At 42.6% G+C, this 20,327-nt stretch overlaps 1 protein-coding gene across 1 annotated transcript in view; it reads right to left on the minus strand.

Moving 5' to 3' along the window:
- Positions 1-2,858: 2,858 nt before the first annotated feature.
- The window catches only part of ldlrad3 (low density lipoprotein receptor class A domain containing 3), a 109,545-nt gene continuing 92,076 nt past the window's right edge, over positions 2,859-20,327 (minus strand). Inside the window, exons 5-6 of the mRNA XM_051923621.1 lie at positions 14,511-14,880; positions 2,859-9,649 (exon numbers count right to left, since the gene is read on the minus strand). Coding sequence (XP_051779581.1) covers positions 9,502-9,649; positions 14,511-14,880 — 518 coding nt within the window. The 3' untranslated portion in view covers positions 2,859-9,501. The remainder of the gene's footprint in view (positions 9,650-14,510; positions 14,881-20,327) is intronic.

Here is a 20,327-nt window from a genome sequence, read left to right on the forward strand (position 1 = left end):
GAAGATCAACCAGGTGTATCCCAGAACTTAAGGACATGCCAAACTGTGACAGTAAACCTGTTTATCCTCAACCAGAGGAGACTGTGTGTGGACCTCATCCAGGTCTTTGAGATTCTCAAAGGCATTGATAAAGCTGATCCAGAAGAACTCTTATCAGTTAAGCAGCAAGTCACGTACTCAAGAACATCAATGACATTTAGGACTGAAGCCATAAATGCAAAGAGTTGTGGGAATTGGAAACAAAATCCCAAGACATTGAGTTGAAGCAGAACAACCTTTAGGAAGGTTCTGGTTGAGATATCGAGCTAAACAAATGAACAGCATGCACTAGTGAGACCAAATCTGGAGTATTGTGTGCAGTTCTGGTCACCACAATACAACAAAGACATAGCAGCTCTTGGACAGCAACCAGGTGTATCCAATGGATTAAGGACATGTTCTACTGCGACTGATTCCGAGAATTAAACCTGTTTGGTTCTTGAGCAGAGGAGACTGCGTGGAGACCTCATCCAGTTCTTCATTAATCTTCAAAGTCATTGATAGAGGAGATCCAGAAGAATCCTTTTAACTAAACGTTAGATTAAGGACTTGAGGACACCGGTGGAAATTGAGGGGAGGCACATTTAGCACTGAAACCAGAAAGCACTTCTTCACACAAAGAGTTGGGGGAATCAGAAACAAAATACTGAGACGTGGAGTTGAAGCAGAGACCTTAGAAGAGGATCTGGAGGAGATAATAGCTAAAGAAATGAGCAGCAAATGGGCTGAATGGTCTCCTCTCGTTTTGTTCTTAGGTGTTATAGATGGAGGCAGAGGCCCTCAGATTAAAGCCCAGAGACTTTGCTATGTGCCACCACAACGTGCAGGATGGGGACTAATGCTCTAGGAGTGACCTGACCTAACATTGCAGTTAACAACATGAGAATTTAGATAACCAAGATGAGACCATTTATTCCACAAGGCTCAGTACATTGAAGCACACTGGAGGTTCTTTGTAGATTTGGGGCTCAACAGAGTTGATCAGAATTGACGGCCTCCTTCTTCTTCTATCATGGAATACCATCAGGGAGGCATCTGATTGGTCTCAACTTAATGACCCAAGAATCATCAAATGAGGAACAGGCTCCCCTACCCCCAGATGGTAAGACCACCACAGAGCCCTGACCTCCACGTCATTGAGCCAGTCTGGGGTTACGGTTCAGATGGGCACAGTCTGCAGTTGACTAGGGAGCAAGAGGAACACAAAGAGGACATTCAGAGACTGCATGACTGGTCCGACTGGTAAAGGGTGGGCACATCAAAGATTGACTTCATTGATATTCCTCTTTACCGCACTTTCTAGAAGTTTCCTAATTCATAATTAAACTATTCTTGGAATTATTTTTGAAAGCATTTTCTCCGATGTTGGCACAGTCCTCTGCGTAAGCTGCGTGGACACAAGCTCCCAGGTCACAGTGTCCCACTGATCGCTTGTTATTTGTCATCTCTGGGTACCCTCTGGTTAGTCACACAGATTGCCAAGGCAGCTTATGAGGTGGGTTGATGAGTGACGGCCATTTCTGTATGTGCTTGTAAGGAAGTCTGGCTTCATCAATGATCAGCATTGTGCAAAGAGCTATATCTAGGAGAGGAGGAGGTTGGGAGCATGCACTGATACAGTACATTGCCACACCCGCCACACGATGGACTACCTCAAGATCCCAAATTAGGACCCGAGTGCAACGGGTGGCATCTGAGCACCACACTAATTCGAATGGAATGTGTGAACAGGGTGAGGTTTTTTACAGTGGCTGGAGTGCCAGTCGTGCCACCGACCCTTCCATTTTCCCTGCAAGTTGGAGGATCTGCTTGGCAGAAATTCTATTCAAAGCAGTCCCATAAATTGCCACCTAAAAATTGCTAAAATGTTACACAAGGTTCCTGAATGTGATGGCAAACATTGAATATGAATGGAAAAGTCCATCCATTTTGCTTCAACCATTTATCAGGGGCAGGGTCCCAGGGTAGCCAGAGACTATCCCAGCAATCATCAGGGAGCAACAACCCCCTGAACACAAAGGGTGAGGACACTCATACCCTCTCGGGACAATGAAATATCAACCATCCAATTGTCTCTGGGAGGAAACCCATGAAGGCACAGGGAAGACATGCAGACTCCACGTAGAGATGACTCAGGGCTTGAACCGTGGTCTCCTTATTATGAAGTAGCAGCGCCACCACTGTGCCACCATGCTGCCCCAATGAAGAAGACATGGCAAGCTGAGGGCGGCATGGTGGCACAGTGGTGGCGCTGCTACTTCATAAATGGTGGCTGCTGCCTCGCAGTTAGGAGACCTGGGTTCGCTTCCCGGGTCCTCCCTGCGTGGAGTTTGCATGTTCTCCCCGTGTCTGCGTGAGTTTCCTCCCGCAGTCCAAAGGCATGCAGGTTAGGTGGATTGGCGATTCTAAATTGGCCCTGGTGTGTGTGTGTGTGTCCTGTGGTGAGTTGGCACCCTGCCCAGGATTGGTTCCTGCCTTGTGCCCTGTGTTGGCTGGGATTGGCTCCAGCAGACCCCCGTGACCCTGTGTTAGGATATAGCGGGTTGGAAAATGGATGGTAAGCTGAAGGGCTGTTTTTAGACCACAGGGTATATTTAAAAATGCATGTTGCTCTGGTGAGAGAGGACTGTCAATCATATTTGTGGCGCCATTAGAAAGCCATCTGATTGGCTACTGATGTGGATCACGTAATCTGCATATCTCTGGTTTGCCGCAGGCTGGAGCTGCTCGTGTTTCTTCCACAGAGTTTATTTAGTTGGTGATTTATTTGTTTGCTTCCACTAAGCGAAGGCTTAAAAATGACACAAGGAAATGCCACAGGGGATGGGAAATAATTTATATTACTTTACCTTAATAAGCATTTAGAAAACAATATTCAAACATCAGATTATAGAAAGAGCTGTAGGCGTTGAATCTAACAGAATAAAAAAAATCCTCAGATATGACACTCGAAAAAGGCTGAGAAATGAAATGTCCGGTCGTAGTGTCAGTCCAGGGGACGAGGTGGCCGAGTCAATGGCTTACTGGCCAAAGTCTTCACTGTTTGAATGATTTCTAGTTAAACCAAAAAGGATGGCTGGGTACAAGATGGCTCAAGACAGAGACGTTGAAGTGCTCCAGAAGAACAGAAAACGGTGGTGGTGTGGATAGACTTGATGCTGGCATCGCCGGCCACTAAACCCGTCCGGTTTACTCTGTAGGCATTGACGTCATAAAATGTCCTGACATTGGAATGGGGTCACTCTGGAAATGTACGAGGCCACGTGTATGTGCCACTGAGGGTCATTCAGGTTTAGCATTCTCCGATTTGATGGTATTTTAAAATGTGTGCATATAGAAAAACAAGAAGTTGTTAAACCTCATTATCAAAACAGGAGTGTTGTGCTTGTATGGCGCCTTTCAGTATAACATGTACAGAGGATTTGTATTCAGACCACTTCACTTTCGGCACTTTATTATTATGGTACATTGAATTTCTAATGGATTCTTTGGACATTAGGTGGCACAGTGGTAGCTCTGCTGCCTCCCAGTAAGGAGACCAGGGTATGTGTATCAGGTCTGATCTGCATGGGGTCTGCAGGTTCTCCCCGTGTCGGTGTGGGTTTCCTCCCACTGTCCAAAGACACACAGGTTAGGTGAACTGGGGACTTTAAAAGTGGCCCGTGTGTGTGTGTGTGTTCACCCTGCAATGGACTGGTGCCCTGTACAGGGTTTCTTTCTGCTGTGTGCCCTCGAATTTCTAGCTGAATTAGGCTGCAGTGCCCAATGCAACCCTGGTATAAATTAAATGGGTTAGAAAATGACACAACATTTGACATTTTTGACAATCATTCAATATACCAGAATGATAAAGTGTGCAGAAAGCGAAGGGGTCTGAATAATTTATCAAGTTCCTTGCATTACAGTTTTTGAGTTTAGGGGGTGGCTGTTGATATTCCTTCTTCCATTTTCTTAACTCCTTATTGATCCAACAGCGTCATGCAAAGGTGGGCACCCACCATGGAAGGGATGCTGATCCAGCAGAGGGCACCACCACACATACACGCCGTCACATTGGGCTCATTGAGATTTGACACCAATAATAGAGGATAGAGGAGAGGAAAGTGATGTCTGCATCGAAAATCCACACAGGATATGACGGGTTTAGGAAGGGAAGGCCACTGTGCCACCCAGCACGCCATGTTGAGTGTGACATCTCATGTGTGCGTCACCTACACGCCATACGCTCGTAACCTCGGACGCCGGCACTCTTACTGATTCTCCATTGTGAAGTTTGTTGCCTTTGCTTTATAATCATAAGGAGTGACACTCTTTAATTAGTAAAAATAAAGCGCCTATAAAAAGACTTTTACTCCCTTGGAGGTTTTCACATTTTCTTGTTACACAACAGTGAATCACCGGGGATTTAATTTGGCTGTTTTAACAAAACCGATCAACGGAAAAAGACCCCTTAATGTCAAAGTGACAACAAATCTCTGCAAAATGGTCTGAATTGATGACAAATATAAAATGCAAACTCATTGATCACGCAAGTCTTCACCCCATTCAGGTCAGTGCTTTGTAGGTGGCAGCCATGCCAGCTTTGAATCTACGCGCTCAGCACAGCCTTCTTTGTAAAACAAGCTCTGTCATGATAGAGAGCTATACAGGAAAGGCACTATATAATAGGTAGATAGATGTGAAGGGCACTATATAACATATAATTAATAGATGTGAAAGGAAAGGCTATATAGATGTGAAAGGCACTATAAAAGATGTGAAGGGCACTATATGATAAATAGATATGAAAAGTACTCTATAATAGATGGCTAGATAGGAAAGGCACTATATAACAGGTAGATAGATGTGAAGGGCACTATATGATAGATAGGTAGAATGGAAGATACTATATGATGCATAGATATGAAAGGCACTCTATAATAGACAGATAGATAGATAGGAAAGGCACTATACAGCAAGTAGATAGATGTGAAAGGAACTATAGGATAAAAAGGTAGTGTGAAAGGCACTATATAATAGTTATGACAGGCAGTATATAATAGATAGATAGATGTGAAAGGCACTGTATGATAGATAGAGTGAAAGGTACTATATGATGCATAGATATGAAAGGCACTCTATAATAGATGGATAGATAGGAAAGGCACTATATAGTAGATAGATAGATGTGAAAGGCATTATAGGATAATTAGGTAGAGTGAAAGGCACTTTATAATAGTCAGATAGGAAAGGCACTATATAATAGATAGGAAAGGCACTATATAATAGTTATGAAAGGTAGTGTATAATAGATGTGAAAGGCACTGTATGATGGATAGGAAAAGCACTATATGATAGATGGATAGATAGGAAAGGCACTATATAATAGTTATGAAAGGCAGTATATAATAGATAGGAAAGGCAGTGTATAATAGATAAATAGATGTGAAAGGCACTGTATGATGGATAGGAAAGGCACTATATAGAGAGATAGATGTGACGGGCACTATATGATAGATAGGTAGAGTGAAAGGTACTATATGATGCATGGATATAATAATAATAATTATGAAAGGCACTGTAAAATAGATGGAATGGAAAGGCACTATATAGCAGGTAGCTAGATGTGAAAGGCACTATATAATAGTTATGAAAGGCAGTGTTATAATAGATGGATAGATGTAAAAGGCAGTACATCAAAATGATAGAGAGTAAGTAAAGAAGAGTCATCAAGCTCTGTGTTTGACATTTATTTCATGGAGGTCTGGCTTGTTGTGTCCACAAGTGGCACGTGACACCTACTGATGGAAGCTGCTCGTTGTTCCTTCCAAAGTGCCGTGGTTGTCGTATCCACTTACTCTAACTACAGGTTCAGGATGCTCTGACATTAGAGTGTCAGCAGTAGACACAATCATTTCTGCTTGTAGATGGTGGATATGATGGGACATGTCTCCCCGTGTCTGTGTGGGCTTCCTCCTGGTGCTCTGGTTTCTCCCACAGTCCAAAGACATGTCGGTGAGGTAGACTGGCAGTGTTAAACTGGGCCTGTTAGATGTATATATATATATATATATATATATATATGTGTGTGTGTGTGTGTGTTTGTGTGCATTCACCTGTGATGGACTGGCACCCCAAGGCTTGTTCCCATCTTATGCCCAATAGGCTCCAGATCCCCTGCCCTGGTTTTGAAATGGATGGATGTTGTTTTTCTCTCCTGTCAAGTAACATGGATGAATTTGCCCAGCTGGTAGTTCAATGTCTGCTTTCCTCGTTTTAGTTCTCATTGTAATGTGCTCGCTTTCTCTCCACTGCTCATTCACGTAGATGTCCAGTTCCCCTCCTGCCTTTTTAATCTTATGAGATCACAAGAATTCATTCAGCACTAAAATAACATCTGGAACAAGAACTTTAAGATGGATCTCCACAATACACAAAATGCTGCAGTACCTGAACTCGCTAGAAGTCACCATTAAGGTCGTGAGTGAAGAGACTTTGTCCAGACCAGCCACACATTCTCCAATGGATTAAAATCTGGACTCCGCCACTCCAGGACTTTCATGTTGTTGTTTTGAAGCCATTCCCGTGTAATCTTTGGCTTTGTGCTTGGGTCCATTGTCTTCTCCCGAAGTGCAGGTTTCTTGCAGATAACATCAGGTTTTCCTCCAGGATTTTCCAATGTTTCACTTCATTTTTCCCCTCACAAGCCTTCCAGGGCCTGCTGCAGAGAAGCATCTCCACTGCCTGAACCTGTCACCACCATGCTTCATAGTGTGGATGGTGTGTTCATGGCTATTTTGGTATCATCCAACTACAGAACCTTCATCTAACTGACTTCACACTCTCCCATGTACCTTCTGCCTGAGATGCCCTGTGCTTTTTTTTTTCTCTTTGCCAGTCTCCCTTAAAGCTGTGACTGGTAAAGCACCAGGGCCCAGTTATTGGCTGTGCAGTCTCGCTAATCTCATCCACTGTAACTTGTGACTCCTTCAGTGCTCTCAAAGGCATTATGGTGGCCACCCTGACTTGTCTTCTACAGCTTTTTGTGCTCTACCAGATTTCCAGCTTTGTCACGCTCTTCCCATTTTCTTCATAACCGATTTCACTAGATAGTCAGTGAGTTGGAGATTTTCATGTCTACATCCCAGGACTTGGGCTTTTCATTGAGATGCTTGGAGTGGTCTTTTGTCTTCATTGTTTAGGTCAGGCCAGAATACTAACTCACTACCAGTTGGAGCTTCCACTTACATTCAGCTGAAATCCCACAGAGGTGATCTCCACTGAACTCGTGATGGGACTTCTAAAACCAATGGGCTGTCCTAATGAAGGGGGTGAATGAACACTTGTGAGATCAATGGTTTGGTGTTCATTAGGAATTCCTCCTGAATGCTTCATTTATGTGTTTTTTTTATGTTTTGTGTCTCCTGACTCACCAGCCTACGAAAGCCCCCCCACATATTGATGCCCCATTTGACTCAGCTTGATGTCTAGTTATGTCAGACATCGAGATGTTTGGGGTCCCCCCTATTTTTGTTCTCATTTTTTACGCCATGTTTGGACCAGATGTTTTGCAGGAAACGACTTCCCTATGATAAACAGTAAACCAATAGGGGTCTTCAGCAACAATGATCAGAATGTCTTGAAGTTGTGTCCCCATAATGGGATAGGAGGGGTGGCTTACTTCTTTTGACAAAACTTGGAAATAAAAGAGAAATCAGTAATATTGTCACATGGAGTGTCATTTTATGCTATTTCAAGGTTGCTGATCATGGATATAATCATATTTCTGATGTTTGATTCTTTACCGGTGGACCTAGCCCTCTTAAACCAGATGGTTAAAAATGGCAAATTTCAAACATGGGCATGTGGGGTATCATTTTAGGCTGCTTAAAGGTCAGTGACACAAATATGAGGTTATTTTTGATTTTTGACCATTTGCAAGCTCTCTACGGACCTCTCTATCAGAGGGTGACAAATGACAAATTTCAAACATAGGCATGTGGGGTATCGTTTTAGGCTGCTTAAAGGTCAGTGACACAAGCAAGGGGTGATTTTTGACTTTTGATCCTTTGCTATCCCTTTATGGAACTTTCTGAAGGTGACAAATAACACATTTTCTATTACAATTGTGAATACTGAGACCCTGAAACATTTAAACTGAAGCACACATTTGAATATTTCAGATGTTTGATTCAGCTCTTCTTATTTATGATGTACTTTTACCTCATGAAGTAAGTCCTTAAATTTGTCACACATCAAATTAGGATTAGAATTATTTATATTTTTTATATTTGTAATTAATTTGTTCTCACTTTGACATTAAAGGGTCTTGTTTTGTTGGTCACTGTCAAATGAGTCAAATTAACTCCACTGTGATTCTTGAGCACTGAAATGTGAAAACCTTTGAGGGGGTGAATGAATTCCTTGTATAGGTATTGACAGGCACTATATTCAGCTCCTGTACGTGGCACTGCCCAGGCTGGGGGCATGAAGCCAGTTTCAGAATGAAGCACAGACTATGGTGTTCTCTGCACAATTTGAGATGGCGTGACAGAGCAACGCCAGCAGGGCACTGCCCGGGGTGGGGGCACCGGCACAATTTTGCAACAAAATGCTGCCAAGGGTCTTCCCTTGTACAAACAGGAAAACGGTGCCAGACATCACAGACTTGAGTTCAACGGTGTGGATCTGAACTGCTTGATCGTTGATAAGATCTTTTCTCTTCAACTTTGTTGCTTGTCCATTTGTACCTGGCACTGCCCGGGCTGGGACACTGATTTCATTTGAGAATTAAACACAAGCTATGGTTAGGGATTAGTTATCATAACTCAAGGCACTATATGGTCACCCCATCATTTCATTCTTAGATTGTCGCTCTCCGATTATCACTTTGCCCCCTCACACTGGTCACTGTCTAGTCTTTATGCCCCTTTAGTACCCTCATCTGAGCGAATCTCCCAGTCAGATCACAGACTCTAATTAAACGATGAAGTGACCACTGAGGGCTTGGTGAGCAGCCTCTGTCTGTAAAAATGTAATCAAACATGGTGGGACCCCGAGCCCCCCACCCCACCCCACCAGGAGTGCTGCTTTGCTCTCCTCCTTAAAGCGCCTCCTCTATCATATTGCATATGCAAAGATGAGATGAGGTCCTCGGTGGGCTTCCCAACAGACCTTTCCCAACCCTCAGATTCATTTTTCTTCTCCATGCCCCACCAGGGTTGCTCTAATAAAGCTGGGAATGTCTCTCGGAAAACTCCCAACTTTGAAATTCCAAATGGAATTCCTGAGGCTTGTGACCAGTTGCTTGTTTTTCTTTTTTAAATCCTGCCATTCACAAGTTCAGCCTGGAAAGAGCGGCTCATGTCTCCCTTTATAGTGGGGGTCCTGCTCTCTTTGATTTGGTTTGTAGACTCGGCCCAGGTCCGTCTTGATCTGCTCTCATCACGTCACCTACTGTGTGTCTATGGCCGCCATCTGCACTCAGACCGCACTCGACTGTCCTTCATACTGAGGGGGATCGGAGCACTCCATGCTGGGACTGTCCCGCCTCGGGGGGCTCCCTCTACCGGACTGGTCCTCTCCATCATGGAAGTAAGGAGGTGGAGGTAAATCAAACCAAGGAGGTCGGCTTGAAAAGAGGAGAGAAAAAGGAAAGAAGGAAAGAGAATTAATGAGTACACGGGACAACATGTCAGACCTACGCTTTATCTGATATGGCGCCAGTTAAAGGACGAATAAAGAAAGTAAGAAACACCACCAGCCATAGCCTGTCATTGCACACTTCGGTGCATATCATTTGGGTGCAACCCCCAAAATATGCCCACTACATTAACTGGCACACTTTGAGCAAACACACCCTGCAATGGACTGGTTCTCAGAATAAACACAGACCCCCAACACCCCTGAACTGAACACGGATGGATACCGCGATAAAGACATAGTTATGAGGGGTCTCATCCAAAGACTACAGCTGACAGCCCACATCTCAACCCTGTGCCACTGGGCCAAATGATGACTCGGAGAAAACCAAGCCGGTGAACTGGCATCCCGTCAGGGTGGTCCCTGCTTTAAGCGCAATGCTGTTGGCACAGCCTTCATCTCCAGGCTCCCTGGACCCTTTAAAAGAATGGAGGGATGGAAGCTCAGCTTCCGGTTTGAGTCTAATGTGGGGCACCAATCCTTGGGGGGTCTGATTACTTAAGAGGGGAAACGGTTTGATGGTCCGTCCACTTGGGGTCTCAGTTAACCCTCGCTTATACTTACTGTGCTAAAACTCCAGGGTGGGATGAACTAACAGAGGAACTGACATGAGGGGTGCTACATATATGGTAGAAATAAAGGACACCAAATAAAATATAGGTGGATAGTCATGAGGGGCACCATACAGTAGATCAATAGATAGCCATAAAAGGCACTACATAACAGACAGAGGAATACTCACTAAAGGCACTATATAGTGGAGAAATAGAAACAAAAGGCACTATATCACAGACAGATCATCAAAGGCACAATATTTTAGATAAATTAACATAAAAGACACTACAAGATAGAACAATAAACATGAATGGCACTTTATAGTAGAGAAATAGACATAAAAGGCACTGCATAAAACAGATAGATGAGTAGACAAAAAAGGGCTAAATAATAGATAGATTCAAAGGCAATATAATAATACTGATGATAGATACAGTGGTGTGAAAAACTATTTGCCCCCCTTCCTGATTTCTTATTCTTTTGCATGTTTGTCACACAAAATGTTTCTGATCATCAAACACATTTAACCATTAGTCAAATATAACACAAGTAAACACAAAATGCAGTTTGTAAATAGTGGTTTTATTATTTAGGGAGAAAAAAAAATCCAAACCTACATGGCCCTGTGTGAAAAAGTAATTGCCCCCTGAACCTAATAACTGGTTGGGCCACCCTTAGCAGCAATAACTGCAATCAAGCGTTTGCGATAACTTGCAATGAGTCTTTTACAGCGCTCTGGAGGAATTTTGGCCCACTCATCTTTGCAAAATTGTTGTAATTCAGCTTTATTTGAGGGTTTTCTAGCATGAACCGCCTTTTTAAGGTCATGCCATAGCATCTCAATTGGATTCAGGTCAGGACTTTGACTAGGCCACTCCAAAGTCTTTATTTTGTTTTTCTTCAGCCATTCAGAGGTGGATTTGCTGGTGTGTTTTGGGTCATTGTCCTGTTGCAGAACCCAAGATCGCTTCAGCTTGAGTTGACGAACAGATGGCCGGACATTCTCCTTCAGGATTTTTTGGTAGACAGTAGAATTCATGGTTCCATCTATCACAGCAAGCCTTCCAGGTCCTGAAGCAGCAAAACAACCCCAGACCATCACACTACTACCACCACCATATTTTACTGTTGGTATGATGTTCTTTTTCTGAAATGCTGTGTTCCCTTTATGCCAGATGTAACGGGCCATTTGCCTTCCAAAAAGTTCAACTTTTGTCTCATCAGTCCACAAGGTATTTTCCCCAAAAGTCTTGGCAATCATTGAGATGTTTCTTAGCAAAATTGAGACGAGCCCTAATGTTCTTTTTGCTTAACAGTGGTTTGCGTCTTGGAAAATCTGCCATGCAGGCCGTTTTTGCCCAGTCTCTTTCTTATGGTGGAGTCGTGAACACTGACCTTAATTGAGGCAAGTGAGGCCTGCAGTTCTTTAGACGTTGTCCTGGGGTCTTTTGTGCCCTCTCGGATGAGTCGTCTCTGCGCTCTTGGGGTAATTTTGGTCGGCCGGCCACTCCTGGGAAGGTTCACCACTGTTCCATGTTTTTGCCATTTGTGGATAATGGCTCTCACTGTGGTTCGCTGGAGTCCCAAAGCTTTAGAAATGGCTTTATAACCTTTACCAGACTGATAGATCTCAATTACTTCTGTTCTCATTTGTTCCTGAATTTTCTTTGGATCTTGGCATGATGTCTAACTTTTGAGGTGCTTTTGGTCTACTTCTCTGTGTCAGGCAGCTCCTATTTAAGTGATTTCTTGATTGAAACAGGTGTGGCAGTAAATCAGGCCTGGGGGTGGCTACGGAAATTGAACTCAGGTGTGATACACCACAGTTAGGTTATTTTTTAACAAGGGGACAATTACTTTTTCACACAGGGCCATGTACGTTTGGATTTTTTTTCTCCCTAAATAATAAAAACCATCATTTAAAAACTGCATTTTGTGTTTACTTGTGTTATATTTGACTAATGGTTAAATGTGTTTGATGATCAGAAACATTTTGTGTGACAAACATGCAAAAGAATAAGAAATCAGGAAGGGGGCAAATAATTTTTCACACCACTGTAGATAGATAGATAGATAGATAGATAGATAGATAGATAGATAGATAGATAGATAGATAGCATTGTTGGCAGGATAAGATGATAGATAGATAGAAATGCACTATATAATAGAGTGAAAGGCACTATATAATAGATAGATAGAAATGCACTATATAATAGAGTGAAAGGCACTATATAGTAGATAGCATAGTTGGGAGGATATGCTGATAGATAGATAGATAGATAGATAGATAGATAGATAGATAGATAGATAGATAGATAGATAGATAGATAGATAGATAGATAGATAGATAGATAGATAGAAAGGCACAATATGATAGATACCGCAGTGGGCTGGTGCCCTGCCCGGTATTTGTTTGCTGCCTTGTGACCTGTGGCTGGGATTGGCTCCAGCAGACCCCCGTGACCCTGTACTTAAGATATACTGTAGACAGATAGATAGCATAGTTGGCAGGATAAGATGATAGATATGAAAGATACTATATAATAGATAGGGTGAAAGGCACTATATAATGGATAGATTGATAGATAGAAAGGCACTATATAATAAATAGATAGCATAGTTGGGAGGATATGTAGATAGATAGATAGATAGTGTAGTTGGCAGGATAAGCTGGTAGATAGATAGATAGATAGATAGATAGATAGATAGATAGATAGATAGATAGATAGATAGATAGATAGATAGATAGATAGATAGATAGATAGATAGATAGATAGATAGATAGATAGAATGGCACTATACAATAGAGTGAAAGGTGATAAATAGTTGTTAAAGGTGTGATATAATAGATATAAATGCCAATAAAAGATAAATGCCCAGGAAAGGCACTATAGAGTAGATTAAAAGACATAAAAGGCACTATATAAAATAGATATCTAATAACCATGAAAGATACTATAGAGAAGATTAAATAGGTTATCATAAAAGGCACAACATAGCAGGTGAATAGACATGAAGGGCACTATAATGCAGAGAAACAGAAATAAAAGGCACAATATGGTAGGCATATCACAGATAGAAGAATAGGCATTAAATGATCATTAAAGTAGAAATAAAGGCAAGATAGATAAACATAAAAGGCAATATAAGATCAATGATCATGAAAGGCACTATACAGTAGACAGATAGTGTTATAAAGGAACTACACAGATTATTAGACAAGAAAGGCACTATATAATAGAGATAGTTATAAGGGGCACTATACACCACAGATTATTTACTATATATTTCCTTTCATAAGTATTAAACAATATCTAAGATAGATAAATAAACTTGAATGGCACTATATAGTAGATATACAGTATAATGCCCTTTATGTCTATCTAACATAGACAAGTAGACATAACAGGTACTATGTAGTAGATAGAAAGAGAGCCATAAAAGGCCGTCCATAACATTGACAAAGGGCACTATATGGCAGACAGGTAAACATAAATGGCACTAAATAACAGATAAATGTAGACATGAATGGCTCAATATATTAGAGAGATGGGCAGACATAACAGGCACAACATACCAGATTTGTAAATAAAGATGGCTGTCACTATCCATCTGTCTCCTTTACCAGAGCAGGGTTGTGGGGCAGCTGGAGACATTCCAGCAAGTATAGGGTGCAAGGCTGTGAAAGGCACTATATAGTACATATATAGTGAGAGGCAGTTTAGTACTGCGGTCAAGTTCCTCTGCTGACTAATGATGGTGCTGGAGAGGGGTGACATGTTATATTTTGATCAGCACATGCAAGGAGTGACAGTTAAGGACCCTTTGTAGAAGGCTGTTGGTCTCTGGTGGCCTGAATTGAATCTGTTGTCCCCTCACACATGAGCGTTAGTCTGGCCACTCATTTTCTGTTTTTCATTACAAGAGTGGAAGTAACAGGAAGCCATCCAGGTGAGCATTGGGCACAGGGCAGGAGGGTCGGAGGCAGTGTGGTGTGGTGGATTTGGATTTGAAATCCCCACTACTGACACCTGCGTGATGAGCAAATGGCTTCACCTGCCTGTACTCCAAGTGGAAAAACTAAAGAAATGGAGCCAATTGTATTTCCCCTTGGATAATAATAATGGTTCAAATAATAATAACAATTGGAATACTAATAATAAGAACTAAACCCGTGCACAAGTTCATCTAAACCAAGTGAACTGAGCCCGGCTGTCACAAATGACCGTCCTTACCTGTGGTCGAGGGCCGCTTGTGAGTATGAAGGAGGGGTCTCCATGGCCAGGTCACAGTGGTAGAAGGTCCCAGACAGCAGCTGGATGCCCCGTGATGGACTGTATGAGGCGGCGCTGGCGCTGGTCGGACAAGGCTGCGGCTGGTCCAGGATAACCAGGCGGGAGAGCAGCAGAGGTTGGTGCAGGCGGTGAAGGGGCGCCGCCACTCGGGGTAGGAGGACATTTCGCTTGCGCTGGTGATGCAGAACCAGGGCCAGCAGGGCCACCACTAACACAAATATGACGGCACTGCCGATGACCGCGTACGTGATGGTGGGGTGGTAGCGAAGCCGGTAATCCAGCGTCACAAAGTCCTGTCCTGGGACGGCTTCTGTAAAACAAGAATTGAAAATGGGTCAGTGCTGTGATCGTAAAATGGACACCTCAGTCACCTCAGACTCCTTTGCAAAGCACTGACAGAAAAGAAGTGCAAGCGGGATGTCCCCCCAAAGGTTCCATTAGTTAGGGACCCCGGCTTTCAGACCACCTGTGATGTTTCCAGCACTCCATTGTTGCCTTTGTTCTTCACATTGTTACTAAAAGACCTCCACAGGCTCACATGGAAACATTCAGCCCAAGTCGGGCAGTTTGAGATGATGCCTTCATGAAGCCCCTAATGGAGATGTGCCCCCTGGGGTCACCACCCACACTGACGTCATGACGTACTGTAAATGACCTCAAACCCAGCCGAGAATATCAAACTTGGGTTGAATTATTCCACATGAGGTGGTGGTTTGGGGTCTCTTCGGTTCACCATGTTTGCTCACTTTATGCCAAGGACATTAAGCCGTGCCATCTGAAGTCTCAGTACCTCCCTGGCATTGGCCGTGAATTTGAAGGCTGATGTCCTACAGGCTGAGGTCACTTTGTGCTCCGCCCTTCGTTCCTTGGTGGTCTCTGCCTTTTCTATCCATCTCTCTCTGACAACGGCAGACCTAAGTGATGAGTGACGGGACTCGACTGTCATCAGCTCAGAAGACTCGGCTCCATCAGAGTCCAGGGAATGAGCCTCCCAGACTTTCTCAGCCCCCACCTCGCCCCCCCACCCCAAGCTGCTGATTGGTTTTCTTCTTTTTTCTCCTCCAAATCTGCACACCCGCGTTTCATGTTGTTTCATTTTCTTTCCCTTAACGGCTGAATACACTGATCAGTGAAACAGGATGAACAAGGCCCCAAAGTGGCGCGTCATTGTCACTCCACCGGAGACACTCGCATAATTAGCGTCCTCCGCCATAATTGGCACTGTGAATATGTGTGTGTGGGGGGGCCTGACGGCGCCTTGGTGTGCATTTCAGTGCCCGTCTCTTTCACTTCTCTCTCTCTCTTATTTTTAAGCCCTTTGCAGTTACTTCACGTTTAATCTACCAAGCACCATAGGAAAAGCGCGTATCAGAAGTTAGAAGGTGAGCAGAGCAGGTCAATAAACTGATGGCTGCACCTTACAGTGACCCTGTGCCTCTCAGATGGAATCAACATATTCCAGACTTTGTGGACGGTGATGGGCATCTGGGAGCATTTCAACCAGGGGCATGTACTGTATATACTGTGTGTAGTGATTTGATGTAATGGTAAGGCTCTATTACACACCAGGATTGGTTATGTGATGAACCGTACACCAAATCCACTTTAATCAAAGGTGTGTCAGTCTGGTTGCTGTGTCTCTAGTCATTCCAACACAGAGTGTGTCACAAAACAATAAAAAGCCCAAATCAAATGGCATATAACAAAGACATATGCTTTACACTTGTCATTCAAACAGGTGGCGCATCACAAACATTAACACTGCTTTTATTAATCCCATATCAAGTGGCATATAACAGAGACACATGCTTTGCATTTGTCATTCCAACCGGGGGTGCATCACAAGCATTTGTAGTAATAAACACATTGCATTTGTTATTCCAACAGATGACACATTAGAAACATTAACACTGCTTTTATCAATCCTATATCAAATGGCATACAACAGAGACATATGCTTTGCACTTGTCATTCCAAGAGGTGGCGCATCACAAACATAAAAACTGCTTTTATTAATCCTAAATCAAGTGGCATATGACAGAGACATATGCTTTGCATTTGTCATTCCAATAGGTGGCGCATCACAAACATTAACACCACTTTTATCAATCCCATATCAAATGGCATACAACAGAGATATGCTTTGCACTTGTCATTCCAACAGGTGGCACATCACAAGCATTCGTAGTAATAAATGCATTGCATTTGTTATTTCAACAGATGGCCCATCACAAACATTAACACTGCTTTTATCAATCCCATATCAAGTGTCTTATAACAGACATATGCTTTGCATTTGTCATTCCAACAGGGGGCACATCACAAGCATTTGTAGTAATAAATGCATTGCATTTGTCATTCCAACAGATGGTGCATCACAAACATTAACACCACTTTTATCAATCCAATATCAAGTGGCATATAACAGAGACACATGCTTTGCATTTGTCATTCCAACAGGAGGTGCATCCTAAGCATTTGTTGTAACATAAGTAAATTTTATTTGTCATTCTAACAGATGGCACATCTAATGTTAATAGATAATACACCATATAATATATAGGAAAGGCACTATATAAAGAACAGGAAAATATGAAAGGCACTATACAATGACCAGATAGATATGAAAGGTGTTATATAATGAATATACAAATATGAAAAGCACTAAGTAATGATTAGATAGAGAGATGGATATGAAAGGCACTATATGATAAGAAGGCCACTGTTTGATAGACAGGAAAGGTGTCATATAATCAATAGAGAAATGCAAAGGCACTCTGTGACTTACAGATAAATAGACATGAAAGGTGCTATATCTGATATGGGGGGAAAACCCAATATTACAGATCTAATTATATACATATGTAAATATGAAAGACTATCTGATAGAGGGACAAAGCACTATATTATAGATAATTATTTTGTGAAAGTCAAGGTGCAGTATTTTTGGTGTAATGTATTTAGTGTAAGTGATCTGTATGTGACTGGGACACATGTGTTCCCTCAAATGTCAGGACACATTTCTCTTAAGAGAGACCATAAAGGCTAACCTAACCTAACATAACTATATTATAGGTATACTGTATATAAAAGGCAGTATATACGTAACATATAAGTACTGTACAAAAAAGGAATATCGCACAGGTAGACAGATGTGAAATGCGTAATACAAAGACAATAACAGACAGACACCATATGAGTAATGCTAGCTCGTCAGGACACCATTTAAAAAAGAAAATACGAGCAAATTACAAAAAGGGAGAAGTGAGTGCACTCCGTGTCAGAGCGGCGCCACCCCTGGCCACTGTCTGTGTGGAGGCCCCCAGGTGAGGTGAGCTTGTTATTATAAATTGGACCCCCCCCCCTTTGGTTGCTGCCGATATACATTAGAAGGTCCACCTGTCCATTTTATAAAGTCACTCGTCCCAGTCATCAGGGCCTTTGGTGACAGTAGAGGATGCAAGGTTGAGGCCAACCCCCAGATGGGACAGAATGAAGCCACCGTAAAGTCACGTCTCTGAGATGTCAGACATGGGGAGCCCATGAGGCTGCTCCAAATGCAGCGAGGCGACATCGGTACCCGCGGTGCTGCTGCTACGCCTTATTAGCTCTCGGCACGGCAGTTTGGATGTCAGCTGTTTTCCTAACACGCCAGTTTGAAGATCAAAGCTGCATTTTTTTTAAAGCTATTTATTCAAAGTCTAAAATAACAAATAAAAAAATGACAGCAAACACTTGTGATAAACATCAGTTTGAGAACACAAGTCATTTATATTCATTGCTCTGGCTGCTTTCGGTTTATTTATTCTCCTAAATCCCAGAAGCGTTAATCCACATCTCCAGATGCCTTGTGCATGAACTGAGAGAAGAAGTCATTTTGACGTCACCGGGAGGACGGCCTTTTGTGTTGTGGTGTCGCTCAGCGAGGGTCCGCATCTGCATGCACGTCTGGTATTTGGATGAGAGGAGCAGCAAACCACTACGTGGTCCCCATTTGTTTGCCTATTATTATTTATTATTTGGCGGACCCCTTAACATCATTTGTGATCCAATCGGCTCCATTTCTTTTGTTTTACTCCAGTTGGAGCGCAGACAGGTGAAGTGGCTTAGTGGTGTCAGTAGTGGGATTTGAACCCACACCCTCAGTTTGAAGTCCAGAGCTGTAACCAGTATGCCACACTGCATAGTAATATTAAGAGAAGTCAGAAGGGGCAACAGAGGGCACCATAGAGGGGGCGCTATATGACCTCTGACTCTGCACACTTCTAGCAGGGGGCGCTAATGCATGTGCTTGTAGAGGGGACAGCAGCTAGGACCAGCACTATAGGGATTTAATAAGCAATAAGAAATCCAGTAGGTGGCAGTAAGGAGCTTCGTTATTTTACAGTGCTGTGAAAAAGTATTTGCCCCTTCTATCTTTGCATATATGTCACAATGAATGGCTTCATAAGTTTAAGACAACATGTAATAGTAGATAAAATAAATGGACTTGAAGTTTCTAAATTGCTACCTAATATATTTAAGGGATACAAAAATTCAACCGCAGTACTGCCTGTGTGAAAAGGTAATTGCCCCCTTCGGTCCTTATTCAAACAGCTGACCAAAGTCCTTGGATAATTCAACTCAGCTGGCCTGTGAATTGTAAACCTCACCCTGTACGGACCCTCAGCACCAAGAACATGAGGCCCGCAACAACGGAACTTCAGTTAGGGGTGAGGACAAAGCTGTCGAGACTAACCGATCCGGAAAAAGATGTCAACGCCGTTTTTATGGCACTGCAGTGAAAGCCGTCATCTCCAAATGGAGAACATGTGGAGAATCTGCCCAGAAATTATCCCAAGAGCTCAGCAGCAACGGATGAGAATAGGAATAGGTATAGTATAGGTGAGTATAGGAAGAGTGAGCGAGAGAGCCCAAGCAGAAGAAGTAAACATTACAGAAAAAAATGTCCTTGTGTATGACGCACACCTGATTTTCTAATGCTAATTTTCGGGAAAAAATCTGTGCGTGGTACACGGGTAAATACGGTAATTAACTTTCAATTTGAATTGAATTGCTTTTTTAAGATTTGATCCCCTGAATTTCTTCATCGTTGTTCTGAATTGTGACGTGAGGGAGCCAACAGAAGACCAGCTGAGTCAGGGCCTCAAACTCCAACCAATTTCACTCCAACCAGCTGCTTAATGAGGTGCCAATTCCTGTCATTAATTAAACTCATTCTTTAATTACGTGGCTTGTTGCTGCTCTGGTGGTGCATTAGCAGACATGTCCGAAATTGTGGATTTTCTCTTTTCTAAGTGTTCTGGGGACCCGAGCAGATCGACATTCCTGAGACCTTCACCTTTCTTTATTTTCAGATATTGTGTGAAGGACACCAGTTGCTTTGGCTCATTTCGTATCACATTATTGTTTGGCTGCTAATTAAGGAAAAAGAAACAATTAAGGGGTCCGAGTCTTCAAGAGCAAGTCAATTAAAATGAATTCAAAAGAAGTTAATTAGCAGCAAAAACAGGTCACTCATTAAGAAAAGGGTGAGAATGAAAACCTGCAGCCACAGTGTAAGAATATAAGTTTAATGTCACCGTGCTCTGTACAATAATTATTGTATAAATCCACTCACATGTACAGGCCAGGCCAAAGTTAGCAAACAGGGACAACTATGAAAATGGGAATTGTACTATTTCTGTATGTTAGAGATGACACGGAATCCTGTCCTTCCCTTGTTTGATAGATAGATAGATAGATAGATAGATAGAT

The sequence above is a fragment of the Erpetoichthys calabaricus genome, chromosome 2 (genome assembly GCF_900747795.2).
Source record: "Erpetoichthys calabaricus chromosome 2, fErpCal1.3, whole genome shotgun sequence".
Lineage (NCBI taxonomy): Eukaryota > Metazoa > Chordata > Cladistia > Polypteriformes > Polypteridae > Erpetoichthys > Erpetoichthys calabaricus.